The following is a 13,950-nucleotide window of genomic DNA, read 5'->3' on the forward strand; positions in this document are numbered from 1 at the left end:
CCATTACATACATAAAGATCAAGAGGAGAACCTGATTTATTACTTAGGGAGCATCACTAATGTTAATGACCCCCACCGCCAGCAAAATGGTGTGGAATCACTGCCCTTACTGAGGTTTGTTTCCTGTCTATGAACAACAGCTGAATTGGCTGTATGTCTGCCCTTGGCATCCTGAAACTGGATGCCAAAGCTGGGCCATTTTGCCCCAGTTTGGAGTTGATTGTTGTGGACACGTCCCTCACTCAAGCAATCTGTAGCTTGGAAGTCCCTACTTGACATATTTTGTGTTCATCTGAGTATCTAGGAAGCAAGGTGGTCCACCTTTTCAGGCAGAACAAATCCCCTTCCCCCCAGAACACCACAGTCATCTTTACACACATTATCTTTGTGTACATGTGTGGTCCTTGGCTTAGAAAGGGAGGAAGAGAGACAGAGAGAGTGTCTGTGTGCAAAGTTTCCACTCACAGTCACGAAATAATTTCAGATGAAGAACAGTCAGAGAAAGACAAATATCACAAAGATATCATTTATTTGTGAAATCTAAAAAAATGAACTTATTTACAAAACAGATTCACAGAGAATGAACTTACGGTTACCAGGGGGGATATTGTCAGGGGGAGGTTAGATTGGAAGTTTGGGACTTACATATACACACGGCTATATAAAAAATGCATGACCACAAGGACCTACTGTATAAAACAGAGGATTCTACTTAATATTCTGTAACTACCTAAGTGGGAAAAGAATTTGAAAAGCAATAGATGCATGTATATATATAACTGAATCACTTTGTTGTACACCTGAAACTAACACAGTTAGTTTCTTAATCACATATATTACAATGTAGAATTTTTAAATATTTTCAAAGAACCATAATATGCATGTCTGGTCTTCTCATAAGAATGCAAAATAAAAGTCTCTATTAATGAGTCTTTAATTGGCAACCTGCACTGAGCCTGACATACGAGGTGGGAACATGTGATTTCTCTTCTTTGAAGAGTTAAGGTTAATGAGATTTATCAAGAGCTTGAGAAAAGCATCCTGCATGGTATACACTGAATCGCCATTTCTACTTCGTAAAGGCAGCAAGATCTGTCTGAATCCTCTTAGGTTTATAGTTAGGGAAACAAAAAGTGAGGATTGGGTCATGAGGCGTGCTCCAGATGAGGCTCAGGTCAGAGTTCCATCCCTGGAGTGAAAAGAGGCTGGCCATCTTCCCATGTGACATGAGCCAGGCTGACTGTACCAATAGCACCGCCCGCCTTCCGCATCCTGTGACTCTGTCAGCTTTGCTCAGTTCTGCCTCCTGTCTCACAGAAGCAGAGCCATGTGCCCCACACTCCTCAGCCTCCTGAGTCTCGGTGAGTCCGGAAAGACACGGTAGGAGAGGGTTATGGTGGAAATCTGGGGGTCTTCACACCACTGACCAGGTTTCCTGGATGAGTGTGCAAGGAGCGTGGGGTCCATCAGGACAAGCCATCTCTGACATGCTTTTCCTTCTAGGATTCTGTGTGAGTCTGAAGATCTGGGCACTTGTGGGTGAGTCCTCCCCATCCCTTATTTCTCTGTTGAGCAGAGCAGTTGGGGCTGATGCAGATGACACTGGGGGCTGGGCTGAGACCCCTGTCAGTACAGTGAGAGCCGTGTGCCCTGTGGATCCCAGGTCCTCCTATTGGCCTTGATAGTCATATTCACTCTCCCCAGAGGTTAGTCCAGCTCTGGACTCTGGACCTGAAGGCACAGTGTGAAGTCTGGGAGTTAGGAGCTAGGCCCACTGAGTGCCATTTCTATCATGAGAGGGGAGCAAGAGGCTGCAGCCCACAGACCCTCCCCTACAAGTAGGCCCATGCCATCTCCAACCAACACTTAACAACAGGATCTGCGGGTCCGCCTGCTAGACCTGACCCCAGGGAAGGGTCTGGTCATCAGGCAGGGCCACCTGGACCTTGTCTCACATTTGATGTGTGATTGTAGTTAGCTAACAAAGGAGCGAGGTTCAAGGTTTACTTCCTTCTTTTTAGTCAAGTGCCTTTTTCACTGCTGAGTTGTGTAAGTGTTAGAGTATCGTGTCTGACTCCTTTCGACCCCACGGACTGCAGCTCAACAGGCTCCTCTGTCCATGGGATTCTCCAGGCAAGAATACTGGAGGGGGTTGCCATTGCCTTGTCCAGGGGATCTTGCCAACTGAGGGACTGAACCCTGGTCTCCTGCCTTGCAGGAAGATTCTTTACCATTTTGAGCTACAACAAATGCAACAGGGAAGTCCTTTCGCTTCTTGTCCATGCATCAATTTTTCTGTGGTGTTTTATTTGCCTTCATCATGCAGCTTGCGGGATCTTAGTTCCCTGATCAGGGATGAACTCGGGCCCTTGGCAGAGAAAGTGCCAAGTCCTAACCACTGGACTGCCCAGGAATCCCCAGGTGTTTTGTGTTTTGAGAGAAAGGTTTTCAACATTTTGTCAACCCAAAGAGTGATTCATGTCCTGAGAATTTCCATGATGTCCATCCTGGATTGACTGTGTCTCTGTCTGTCCCCAAGCCCCAGGTGTCCTTGAGCATCAGGGTGATGCACGTTAGGGGAGGAGAGTTCGAAGAATTAAAGGGGAAGCCCACCCACGAGAGCAGTGGGGAGAGCTGACTGTTCCCATTTTCTTTTCAAAGCCTGTGTCTCCTTCTCTCCTAGGTGAATATGAGAAGCTGTCTTTGTCCGCCTGGCCAAGCCCTGTGGTTCCCTTAGGACAGACCGTGACTCTTTGGTGTCACTCACGTTCTCCACTTAAGAGATTCACACTGTTCAAAACAGATGAGAGAAGGCGTTTGCCTGAGCTCCAGGGACATTATGTCAACAACTTCACCCTTGGCCCTGTGACCAGAGAACATGCTGGGTTCTATATGTGTTCTCGAGCCTCTTGGTCTGCACCCAGTGACCCCCTGCAGATTGTGGTCTCAGGTAGGAGGGGTCCAGCCCAGCCCAGGATAGCCGTGCCTGCAGGCAACCCTTCCCTAGGTCCACGTCCCAGTGCAGCCCAAGACTTCCTCAGGACTACCAGCCAGGACCGAAGGAGGGAAAGAGGACCCACTCTGAGAGTTTAAACTCAGGGTATTGAATGTAGGGATGGGGTGCCCCAGTGCAGGAAGGAGGAGCCTCCCTAGGCATTAGTTAGACAGGACGCTGCCACTGCCTGCCAGCAGGGAGGATGGGGCACGACCCTGATCCAGCACCTGCCACCCAGTAGGGAGCTTTAATCCCATATGAAGGAGCTGGAGCCCCAGGGAGGAGTCTCAGGAATGTCTCAGAGGCATGAGAAGGGGTCACAGATTGGAAATGTTCCCTTTTCTCCACCTCCACCCCAACGTTCTGCAGTCATTGCCCACATTCTAGATGAGTGTGAAGGGAGCCAGGGTATGCACCTGAGACCCACCCCAGCTCCCACCATGCATATTAGGGATGGGATGAAGCTGAGAGCATGGCAACCCACTCAGTATTCTCAACTGGAGAATCCCATGGGCAGAGGAGCCTGGCTGGCTACAGTCCATGGAGTTGCACAGAGTTGGACTCAACTGAAGTGACTGAGTATGCACACATGAACCCAGGAGCAGGTCCAACAGCTAAAGAGCTTAGAATGAGCACAGAGGAGGCTGGAGGTCTTGAGCAAAGAGAAACATGAGCCAGACGTAAAAGCATGAGCCAAAGCCCGAGAACAAGGCTAAAGAGAATGCAACAAAACACACAGGAAGGGTAATTGGCTCCGCTGGCAAATGGGGAGGAGTTTTACACCTTCAGCTCTCAAGGGAAGCACTGAGGTGGGGTGACTCACTGAAGCTCACAACCTCTTTGCTCCTAGGTGTGTTCACAAAACCCTCCATCTCAGCCCACCCAGGGCCCATCATGCAGCGGGGAAAGAATGTGACCCTCCGCTGTCACTCACCGGTGGTGTTTGACAAGTTTATCCTGCACCAAGAAAGCAGCACAGGGCATTTCCAGAGACGTGGAGGGATGCTCACTGGTGGACATTGCACAGCTGACTTTGTCATTGGCCCCATGAGTTTGGCGAGTGTGGGCACCTACAGATGCTACAGCTCTCTCAGCAGCTCCCCCTATGCGTGGTCAGCCCCCAGCGACCCTGTGGACATTGTCATCACAGGTGAGTGTGGCCAGACCAGTCCCTTCTGCTCTCTGTGTCACAGAAGGCCTGGTGTCCAGTCCAACATCAGTACTGAGAGAGAATGACAGGCATGCAGAGACACTCACAAGCCCAGGAGAGGGAACAAACCAGAGAGAGGAGGTGTGAAAGTGGAAGGGAAAAGAGAACACAGTCCCTGCCATGTGCTAAGGAGAAGACACAGCCGGTGACAGAGTGAAGGAGCAAGAACATGAAAGAATGACCAACAGAGAAAAATGTACCAGAGCAGGGACCCGGGCAATTCCCCACTCAGGCAGCCAACGATGTTTGGTAAGGGGTTGGTTTCCCGCTTTCATATCAGAGCTCCCTTGCTCTGTCAGCAGCACACTGTGGTACCAGACTCCCTTGCAGTCTGGCCCCTGGGTGATCGAGATGGAGGTTGACACCCTGAAGTTGCTCAGCCTTGTGGTTTAACCCATCCTTCTGCACAAAGAGAGGGGAGTGGTCCCTCCAACCCTCCCAATAAGGAGTCACGTCCAGCCCCAGGGTCGGGCAGGGCAGCAATGAACACTCCCTCAAGAATGAGGTGGTCAAAGATCCTGTGAGATTCTATCCCATCTATTTCCACTCCATAATGTCTGCTTCTGGGTCAATACCATGTTTTCTGATGGTCCCAGCAGTAGTTAGCAGGTTACATTTTTCAAGAGCAGCCCAAACTGGTTGATTTTTTAAGTTTATTTTTTCTTATTTATTTTTGTTGAAGTTTAATTGATTTAAGATGTTGTTAATTCCTGTTGTACAACAGTATGATTCAGCTATTCATATACATATATTCTTTTTTAATTTAAATTTATTTATTTTATTTTATTTTTTTTATACATGATATTTTACATGTTTTAATGCCATTCTCCCAAATCTTCCCACCCTCTCCCTCTCCCACAGAGTCCATAAGACCGTTCTATACATCAGTGTCTCTTTTGCTGTCTCATACACAGGGTTATTGTTACCATCTTTCTAAATTCCATATATATGCGTTAGTATACTGTTTTGGTGTTTTTCTTTCTGGCTTACTTCACTCTGTATAATAGGCTCCAGTTTCATCCACCTCATTAGAACTGATTCAAATGTATTCTTTTTAATGGCTGAGTAATACTCCATTGTGTATATGTACCACAGCTTTCTTATCCATTCATCTGCTGATGGACATCTAGGTTGCTTCCATGTCCTGGCTATTATAAACAGTGCTGCGATGAACATTGGGGTACACGTGTCTCTTTCCCTTCTGGTTTCCTCAGTGTGTATGCCCAGCAGTGGGATTGCTGGATCATAAGGCAGTTCTATTTCCGTTTTTTTAAGGGATCTCCACACTGTTCTCCATAGTGGCTGTATTAGTTTGCATTCCCACCAACAGTGTAAGAGGGTTCCCTTTTCTCCACACCCTCTCAAGCATTTATTGCTTGTAGACTTTTGGATCAAAGCCATTCTGACTGGCGTGAAATGGTACCTCATAGTGGTTTTGATTTGCATTTCTCTGATAATGAATGATGTTGAGCATCTTTTCATGTGTTTGTTAACCATCTGTATGTCTTCTTTGGAGAAATATTCCTAAGTATTTTATTCTTTTCATTGCAATGGTGAATGGAATTGTTTCCTTAATTTCTCTTTCTATTTTCTCCTTATTAGTGTATAAGAATGCAAGGGAATTCTGTGTGTTGATTTTACATCCTGAAACTTTACTATATTCCTTGATTGGCTCTACCAATTTTCTGGTGGAGTCTTTAGGGTTTTCAATGTAGAGGATCATGTCATCTGCAAACAGTGAGAGTTTTACTTCTTCTTTTTCAATTTGGATTCTTTTATTTCTCTTTCTGCTCTGATTGCTGTGGCCAAAACTGCCAAAACTAAGTTGAATAGTAGTGTTGAAAGTGGGCACCCTTGTCTTGTTCCTGACTTTAGGGAGAACAGTGTGGAGATTCCTTAAAAAACTGGAAATAGAACTGCCATATGACCCGGCAATCCCACTGCTGGGCATACACACCGAGGAAACCAAAATTGAAAGAGACACATGTACCCCAATGTTCATCGCAGCACTGTTTATAATAGCCAGGACATGGAAGCAACCTAGATGTCTATCAGCAGACGAATGGATAAGAAAGCTGTGATACATATACACAATGGAGTATTATTCACTCATTAAAAAGAATACATTTGAATCAGTTCTAATGAGGTGGATGAAACCGGACCTATTATACAGAGTGAAGTAAGCCAGAAAGAAAAACATCAATACAGTATACTAACGCATATATATGGAATTTAGAAAGATGGTAACAAAAACCCTGTATGTGAGACAGCAAAAGAGACGTAGATGTATGAAACAGTCTTTTGGACTCTGTGGGACAGGGCGAGGGTGGGACGATTTGGGAAAATGGCATTAAAACATGTATAATATAAGAAAGAAATCACCAGTCCAAGTTTGATGCATGATACAGGATGCTCCGGACTGGTGCACTGGGATGACTAGAGGGATGGTATGGGGAGGGAGGTGGGAGGGGGGTTCAGGATGGGGAACACGTATACACCCAAGGCAGATTCATGTTGATGTAGGCAAAACCAATACAATATTGTAAAGTAATTAGCCTCCAATTAAAACAAATGACTTTTATTTAAAAAATTAAAAAAAAATCTCAGTTCTGGAGACAGATCAATTAAAAAAAAAGGATATAAAATGACACTCCATTTTAAAAATTATTTATTTTAAAAAAAAAGGATTTTAAACGACACCCCATATTTAAAGTTATGTTTGAATTTTGCCCTGTGCTGGGTATCCATTACTGTGGGTCTTTCTCTCCTGGCAGTGGGCGGGCTTCTCATTGCAGTGCTTCTCTAGTGGCACACTTCCGGTTAGTCCTATACTTAGGACTAGAGTTACTTTGTACTCTAAGATGAAGGTCTCCTCCTTCCAGGTCTGTCCAGGAAACCCTCTATCTCAGCCCAGGGGGGCCCCATGGTGAGGTCAGGAGAGAATGTGACCTTGGTCTGCAGCTCCGAAAGCACCTTTGACCAGTTCCATCTGCTCAGGGATGGGGAGAACCTTGGGTGCCCACTTGCTGGAGGGCGGAGCCCCCATGGAGCACTCCAGTCAGAGTTCCCTCTGGGTCCTGGGACCCTAGCCCATAGCGGTGTCTACAGGTGCTATGGCTCCTTCACTCACTCTCCCTACCTGTGGTCAGAATCCAGTGACCCACTGTTCCTGTCTGTCACAGGTGAGTAACCTCTTCCTGGCCCAGGCTTTGTTTTCCTGTTCAGTCACTAAGATGTGTCTAACTCTTTGCCCCCCTGTGGACTGCAGCACAACAGACTCCGATGTCCTTCACTATCTCCTCCTCATGGATCACAGCCTTGTAGTGGTGAAGGGGCTTTCATACCTCAGTGAAGCTATGAGCCAGTTGTGCAGGGCCACCCAGGTCTGATGTGTCATAGTGAAGAGTCCTGACAAAACGTGATCCCCTGGAGGAGGAAATGGCAGCCCATTCCAGTATTCCTGCCTGGAGAACCCATGAAGAGTCCCATGCTTTACAATACACTAAATCACATTGTGGTGGCCCAAAAGGCAGTTTGGCTGTTTCTATAATATCTTACTGTATCACTGAGCTCTCTCTCAAGGTCTCCGTGCTGGCATCAGGGGACCTTAGGGCTTCTGGAGAAAGGACGCAATGAGAACCAGAGAGGAAGAGAGATGGTAGATGGCATCTCAACCCTCTTCCACCTTCTGTATGGATGCTCCACATCAGAGTCATGTCTATCCAGGCAAATAAAGAAAAGGGTCAGGGTAGACCCAGGAGGAGGAGAGGCTGGGCTCATTCGGGAGGATCAGAGATTGCATCAGCCCCTTGTTCTTTGTGTTTTCCCAGTAGCACCTCTGACATACAGGTGATTTTCCAATTAAGGAGCATAGATACTCATTCCTGGTGCAGAGAGGATGTCTCTTGCTTACAGCTGTCTTTCATCACCAGGCATATCCTTCCCGCCTCCTTCCACCATCTCTTCTCTGGGATGGAGGGTCTACTCAATGCATTCACAGTGAGGGACCAGAAGCTCTCATCTCCCCCATCAGTGCTCTGAGAGATGACAGAGTCAAGGACAGGCAGGAGGTCAACCTTCCAGAAACAAGAGTCCTCCTTTGGTGGGGCGAGGAAGGTTACTGTTCACCTCTTCTGGCTTTTTTCCCCTAGGATCCATTACAAGTACTTGCCCATCAACCATGGATCCACACACCACAGAAGGTAAGGAAGATGGTCTCCTGTCTCAGCAAATTTCTTAGAAGACAGAGGGTTCCTGTGTGAGTGTTTGTTCTACCACCTCCCAGTTCTGTGACTTTGGGCTCCTCAACATTCCTGTCATGTCAGCATTTGAGATCATGGTCTGTATTAGAACCAGAGTGAGCATTGAGTTTCTCATTCTCTGGGACTGGAAATTTCTAAATTGAACAAAGCGAGACTGAGTGACTGGACCCCATGCTTAAGGGAGATTCTTACCCTTCCTCCACCAGGATCTTAAGGAATGATGAAAGGGGACAAGCTGAAAATTTTAGGGAGCACCTTAAATATGTGCTATTCCTCTGTTAGTGTTTTATGAATTAAACATTCCACAGACAGAAATAGAAGAGTCGTGTCTTCCTGAGGATTCCATTCCAGGTTATGTGCATGGAGGGGGAAATATATGGAGGATTAAAGCAGTCCCCATTCATGCAAAATCACCATGACTTGTCATATGGGGCAGCAGAGAAAAACTGCATTGGTGCCCGGGGGACCTGGTTTCAGACCTCTGCTGGTCTTGCATGGCCTCCTTACTTCACCCACTGCTAACATCTCTCCTGGATGCTTTGGTACCTCCTAGGAAGTGGAGACCATACCGATCAAGTTGAGAGCTGCTGACACACTTTGACACAAGGATACAATAACTCCTGTGTGTAGGGGCAGGGTGTATGCAATGAATAACCAGATCTTCTTCTCTTGGCTTGTTGGCAGAAGTACAGCTCCCTCAAGGCCACTCCAGCCAGCTGCACCTTCTCCTTAGGCTCTCCGTAGCCTTCATCTATACCAGCATCTTCCTCGCTGTTCTTGTCTGTCACTGGTTACCCATAAAGTAAGTATGAGGAGCCAAACTGTCACTGGTGTTCTCCCACAATCATAAGTCTGAAGGAGGGAAGCACAGTGTAATCTGACACAGGGGGAGATGGGCTCATAGCAGAGAATGGCGTTTTCACTTTCTGTAGGTTAAAAACTAATTTCCATTGTTGTAATCCCTGAATAAAAATCTTCCAGAGAACCATGGAACCCTGTTCTTTTTATGAAAATATGTGTTAATTTATTCTTAGCTGCATCAGCTGTCAGCTGCAGCATGGGGGATCCTCATTGCAGTGCTGGGGTGCAGTTCAAGGGTCCAGAACTTGCGGGCTCAGCAGTTGCAGCATTGAGGATAGTTGCTTCAAGGCATGTGGGATCTCAGTTCTCCCACCCAGGATAGTACCGACACTCTCTGCACTGGAAGGTTGACCCTTAATCCCTGGGCCACCAGGAACATTCCAAGGCCTGTTCTTCCCTTCAACCACAGCAATCTTCTCTTCTCCTCTTGATGATCTTGGGATTCTGCTGATATGCATTAGAGTATGGTCCATAACAGAAGATGTAGGATGGACTTCTTGGCTTTCAACAGGTTTCTGAGAGAGTCCGTCAGTGGCTGGGCTCGTATATGGGATTTTTTTTTTTTTAATTTAGTGGAGTAGACAGACTCAGCAACCTGGGGCACACCCCTGGTTTTTTTGGCTTTGATGTCCCTGCCAAAGATATGGAGGTCTAGAAGAATCGCCCCCACCCCAAGAGCTTGACTCTCTTCCATTCGCAGATGTTGCAATCATGGAAGGAGAGCCCAAAGAAGACAGAACAATGAATGGCAAGGTGAGTCCTCCTGCCTAAACCCTTGCCATAGCCCGAGCCCCTCCAATTCTCAATGCCCCAGCCTTCGAAGATCACATTTCATTCCATAATTCACATCTCCTTCCTCTCAGGACCCATCAGCAGAGGGTGTGATATTCGCCCACTTGAACCACAGGACCCTCTCTGAGACAGTGTTCACTCCTGAGCCTCATGCACCTCTTCGCCGAGACCAGTATCTATGAGGAATTTGATATAAACCAAGACCATGCTGACCCTGACCTGGCCCCATCCTTTGAGCACACAGAGTGTTACAAATTGAAGAACTAGATCTCTTTTTAAAGGGGTTCCTCTGTGGGCACTCCTTCTCCTCCTCCAAAGCAGCCCTGCAGCTCTGAGGAGAACAGTGGAGTCCAAGAATTATAGGATTGTTTCAAAAATCCCACCACCTCTTAGTAATCCCCTGGCTATTCTAATAGTCTGTTTTAACTATGTAACCTATTGGGAGAAGTTATTCTAATCAATTGCACATACTGGGTAGGTTACCATGATCATCCTACTTTTTCGAAAATTCCAGTAAAGCATAAAAATTTAAAAGTTGAGTCTTCAAATTATTCAGTTTAAAATAAAAGAAAGCCAATTTAAAAAAACCTCTGTTCACTAATAGCTTACAAAAATGAACTTGTGACAAGACAGAAACAGACTTGTAGACTTAGAGAACAAATTTAGAGTTACAGAGGGGAGGGATGAGGAGAGAGATAGATTGGAAGTCTAAGATTGACATGTGCACACTGCTATATTTAAAACAAAATGCTTTCCATGAAACAGTAACAAAAGCAATGCAAGTTGGCCAAAAAAAGATGAAGTATATTCTGTTTGAGATATCCAATGTGGTGCCACTTGCCACATGAGGCTGTGTGTCTGCGTGCTAAGTCGATTTAGTCATGTCCGACTCTTTGCGAACCCATGACGTTGTGTAGCTCTCTAGGCTCCTCTGTGCCTGGGATTCTCCAGGCAAGAATCCTGGAGTGGGTTGTTATTCCCTTCTCGAGGGAATCTTCTTGACCCAGGGATCGAACCCACATCTGTCATGTCTCTTGTGCTGACAGGAGGATTCTTTCCCACTGAGCCATCGGGGAAGGCCCCTCAACCTTTTCACAGCCATGTGCACTGAGGGTGCTGGGGTTCTAAGGATACAAACAGGACAACAACATCCCCCTCAGTCTGGATCTGCACTGGCCAATAAAGTACTTACCCAGCCGTGTGGTACAGACAATGACTCTGCACGTATAGGAAGTAAAGCATTCAGTTCTTCAGTCACACCCACCACATTTCAAGTGCTCAGGAGCGTCATGTGGCCAGGTGCCATGGTGCTGGACAGAGCAGATGTTTAAAAAGTCCCATGATCACAGAGGATTCTACTGGACATTCCACACCAGATCACTGAGGGCTGCAGAGAGAACACTTGCCCCAGGGAGGCTTTGCATATGTTGTGTTAATCCATCGATATTTGCATGTTTTGTCTTTTTTGCTTATTTTCACCAAAGCCAAGGATTTGAGAATCTTGTGCCTTTTAAGTTCTCAACTGTTGGCACAATGTGGCTTGGCTCAACCAAGCGGAGGGCTGAAGAGCATAACACCATGAGGACCCCGGTGTGAACTGAGTGGCAAAAGGGGTGAAAATCAAACTCCACAGAGCCTTAGCTGCTCATTGAGCTCTCTGTGTGTGATGTCTCTCCTGGCTTAGAACTAAACCGCCCAAGAACTCTTTTACCAAGAAATGTCAGGATCGCTTAAAGTGAAGACATTCTGGGGCTCCTGTGTTGCCACTGTCACTGTTTCCATTTTCCCCTAATTATCCATTGTTTTTTTTCTTGCCTTTAGGTGAGGGGACCAAATGTCATGATCTTCATTTTTCTGAATGTTCACAGTGTAGACATGAACCCCAGTTATACTCATATTACTTCTTTTTAAAAAAATAATTGAATGTTAGCATTTGATGTCTTCATTTTGCAGAATCTGAGTTCTCCAACCACCTACAGAAGATGGGTTTACTTGGGTCATGGGTGTATTTCTGCTGTGTGGCACCAATGCCTGCTACAGAGTAGGTGCTCTGCAATAATTCATGTACTGACCAAAAATGAGAAGTAAATTCCATTTCTGGAGGGAACTGGGAAAATAAAGTTCTGAGTCCTATTTGGAGCCAGCTGTCATGGCTGACTCAAGACAAGAACCTATGTCCCACTCTCTGGAGCAGGGAGTCAGAACAGGCAGAAAGAGAAAGAGTTGAGACCTCAGGTCTGAGCTGAGATGCCTCTTGAGCCCTGCCTGGAGACATCAGAACCAGGTCCAAGGAGGGACCGCCCCCTGCTGTGAGTCCACAGCCGTGGGAACTCTGAAGGGTGGCGGCAGGCCCCCAGGGACCACATCCTGTTTGTCCTCTAGGGCCCCGTGGTCTCCTCATCTGTACAGGGGGGAGGATGGGGTGGTTGGGCGCTCAGAGCTGCAGACATGCCTTCCATCTTCTCTGAGCTTCTCCTCCTGGGACAGATGTGCAGGTCAGGGAGGGGACCACAGGAGGGCAAGGGACGCCCAGCCTGCCCCCAGCTCATGGGAACGTCAGCGTTCAGACAGCTTTCCCCATCAGGGATCCTGATGGGGAGAGAATCAGCCCAAGCTTTCAGTGGCAAATCTCTCACTTCCAGGGTTGATTCTGGGCCAGAGGCCTTCAAACCCTTCAGGTGGGTCCTCCCTGGTCTCCTGAGACCCATATGTCACTTGAGTCCCAGGAAGTTGGTTGGGGGCAAGGTGGGAGACCTGAGATTCTAGAGTGATTCTAATGAAACCTGGAAGGGCTCCTGAGATGAGCTGGGGATTGAGGGGTGGGGAGATCCTGGGACTTAGCCTCTGACTTCCTTCCAGGGCCTTGCACAAACTCACAATCTGGGTTGAGACTCTTTTGGGCAGCTCAGGGTGCCCATGTGAATACACTGTATGCAGAGTTGGAATGTGAGACTGAGTGCACAGACCATCAGGTAGTATGCTTCAGTTGGCATGCACTATCTGGAGAAGGAAATGGCAATGCACTCTAGTAGTCTTGTCTGCAATATCCCGTGAACATGGGAGCCTGCCAGCCTACAGCGCATAGGGTTGCAAAGAGTCGGACACCACTGAGTGACTTCACTTTCTTTCATTTTGTTTTAAAATTTATTTATTTCACTGGTTCCATTTTTTAATCTCATAATAGATATATTTTATTGAAGTGTAGTTGACTTACAATGTTTCAGGTGCACAGCAAGGTGATTTTCAGTTATATAAACACGCATACATAATTTTTCAGATTATTCTCCTTTTTAGGTTATTACAAGATATTGACTATAGTTCCTGTGCTATATAGTAAATCTTTGTTGCTTGTTTCTTATCTTTATTTTTTTACTAAAAATCTAGCATTGTATTCATACTTCTATTTTTAAATTTATGGTATATTCCATGTCAGTGTTATGCTACACTTAGAGTGAAAGCATGATGCCAAAATCCCACCATGTCCATGATAAAAGTAAATGGAAAACAATGGCAAGGTTAATTGTGGGACGAAATATTGAATCGCATTATGTTACTGGTGGGCTTTCCTGGTGACTCAGATGATAAAGAATCTGCCTGCAACACAGGAGACCTGAGTCAATGCCTCGGTTGGAAAGATCTGCTGGAGAAGGAAATGGCAACCCACCCAAGCATTCTTGCCTGGAGAACCCCTATGGACAGAGGAGTCTGATGGGTTGCAGCCCATGCGATCACAAAGAGTCAGACACAACTGAGGGACTAAACTATTCTCAAGGCTCTGAACTTGAAAGGTATAACACTTTCCCATTCATGAGATAAAAAGTGGCAGAACA

General features: G+C 46.4%; 1 protein-coding gene across 1 annotated transcript; it reads left to right on the plus strand.

Moving 5' to 3' along the window:
• Positions 1-824: 824 nt before the first annotated feature.
• On the plus strand, positions 825-10,302 carry LOC113875753 (putative killer cell immunoglobulin-like receptor like protein KIR3DP1). Its single transcript, XM_027514441.1, has 10 exons — positions 825-1,361; positions 1,504-1,539; positions 2,684-2,950; positions 3,846-4,145; positions 7,088-7,387; positions 8,357-8,407; positions 9,152-9,257; positions 9,589-9,605; positions 10,029-10,081; positions 10,192-10,302. Exons 1-10 carry the CDS (start codon positions 1,328-1,330, stop codon positions 10,300-10,302), a joined length of 1,275 nt encoding a protein of 424 aa, XP_027370242.1. The 5' UTR covers positions 825-1,327.
• The last annotated feature ends 3,648 nt before the right edge of the window (positions 10,303-13,950 follow it).

This window comes from Bos indicus x Bos taurus, chromosome 18 (assembly GCF_003369695.1).
Source record: "Bos indicus x Bos taurus breed Angus x Brahman F1 hybrid chromosome 18, Bos_hybrid_MaternalHap_v2.0, whole genome shotgun sequence".
NCBI classification, from domain to species: domain Eukaryota; kingdom Metazoa; phylum Chordata; class Mammalia; order Artiodactyla; family Bovidae; genus Bos; species Bos indicus x Bos taurus.

Coding starts and splice junctions, on each gene's coding strand:
- LOC113875753 (XM_027514441.1), top strand. CDS start 1,328: ATGTGCCCCACACTCCTCAGCCTCCTGAGTCTCG. Junction 1,540..2,683: donor GAAGATCTGGGCACTTGTGG/GTGAGTCCTCCC, acceptor CTTCTCTCCTAG/GTGAATATGAGAAGCTGTCT. Junction 4,146..7,087: donor TGTGGACATTGTCATCACAG/GTGAGTGTGGCC, acceptor TCCTCCTTCCAG/GTCTGTCCAGGAAACCCTCT.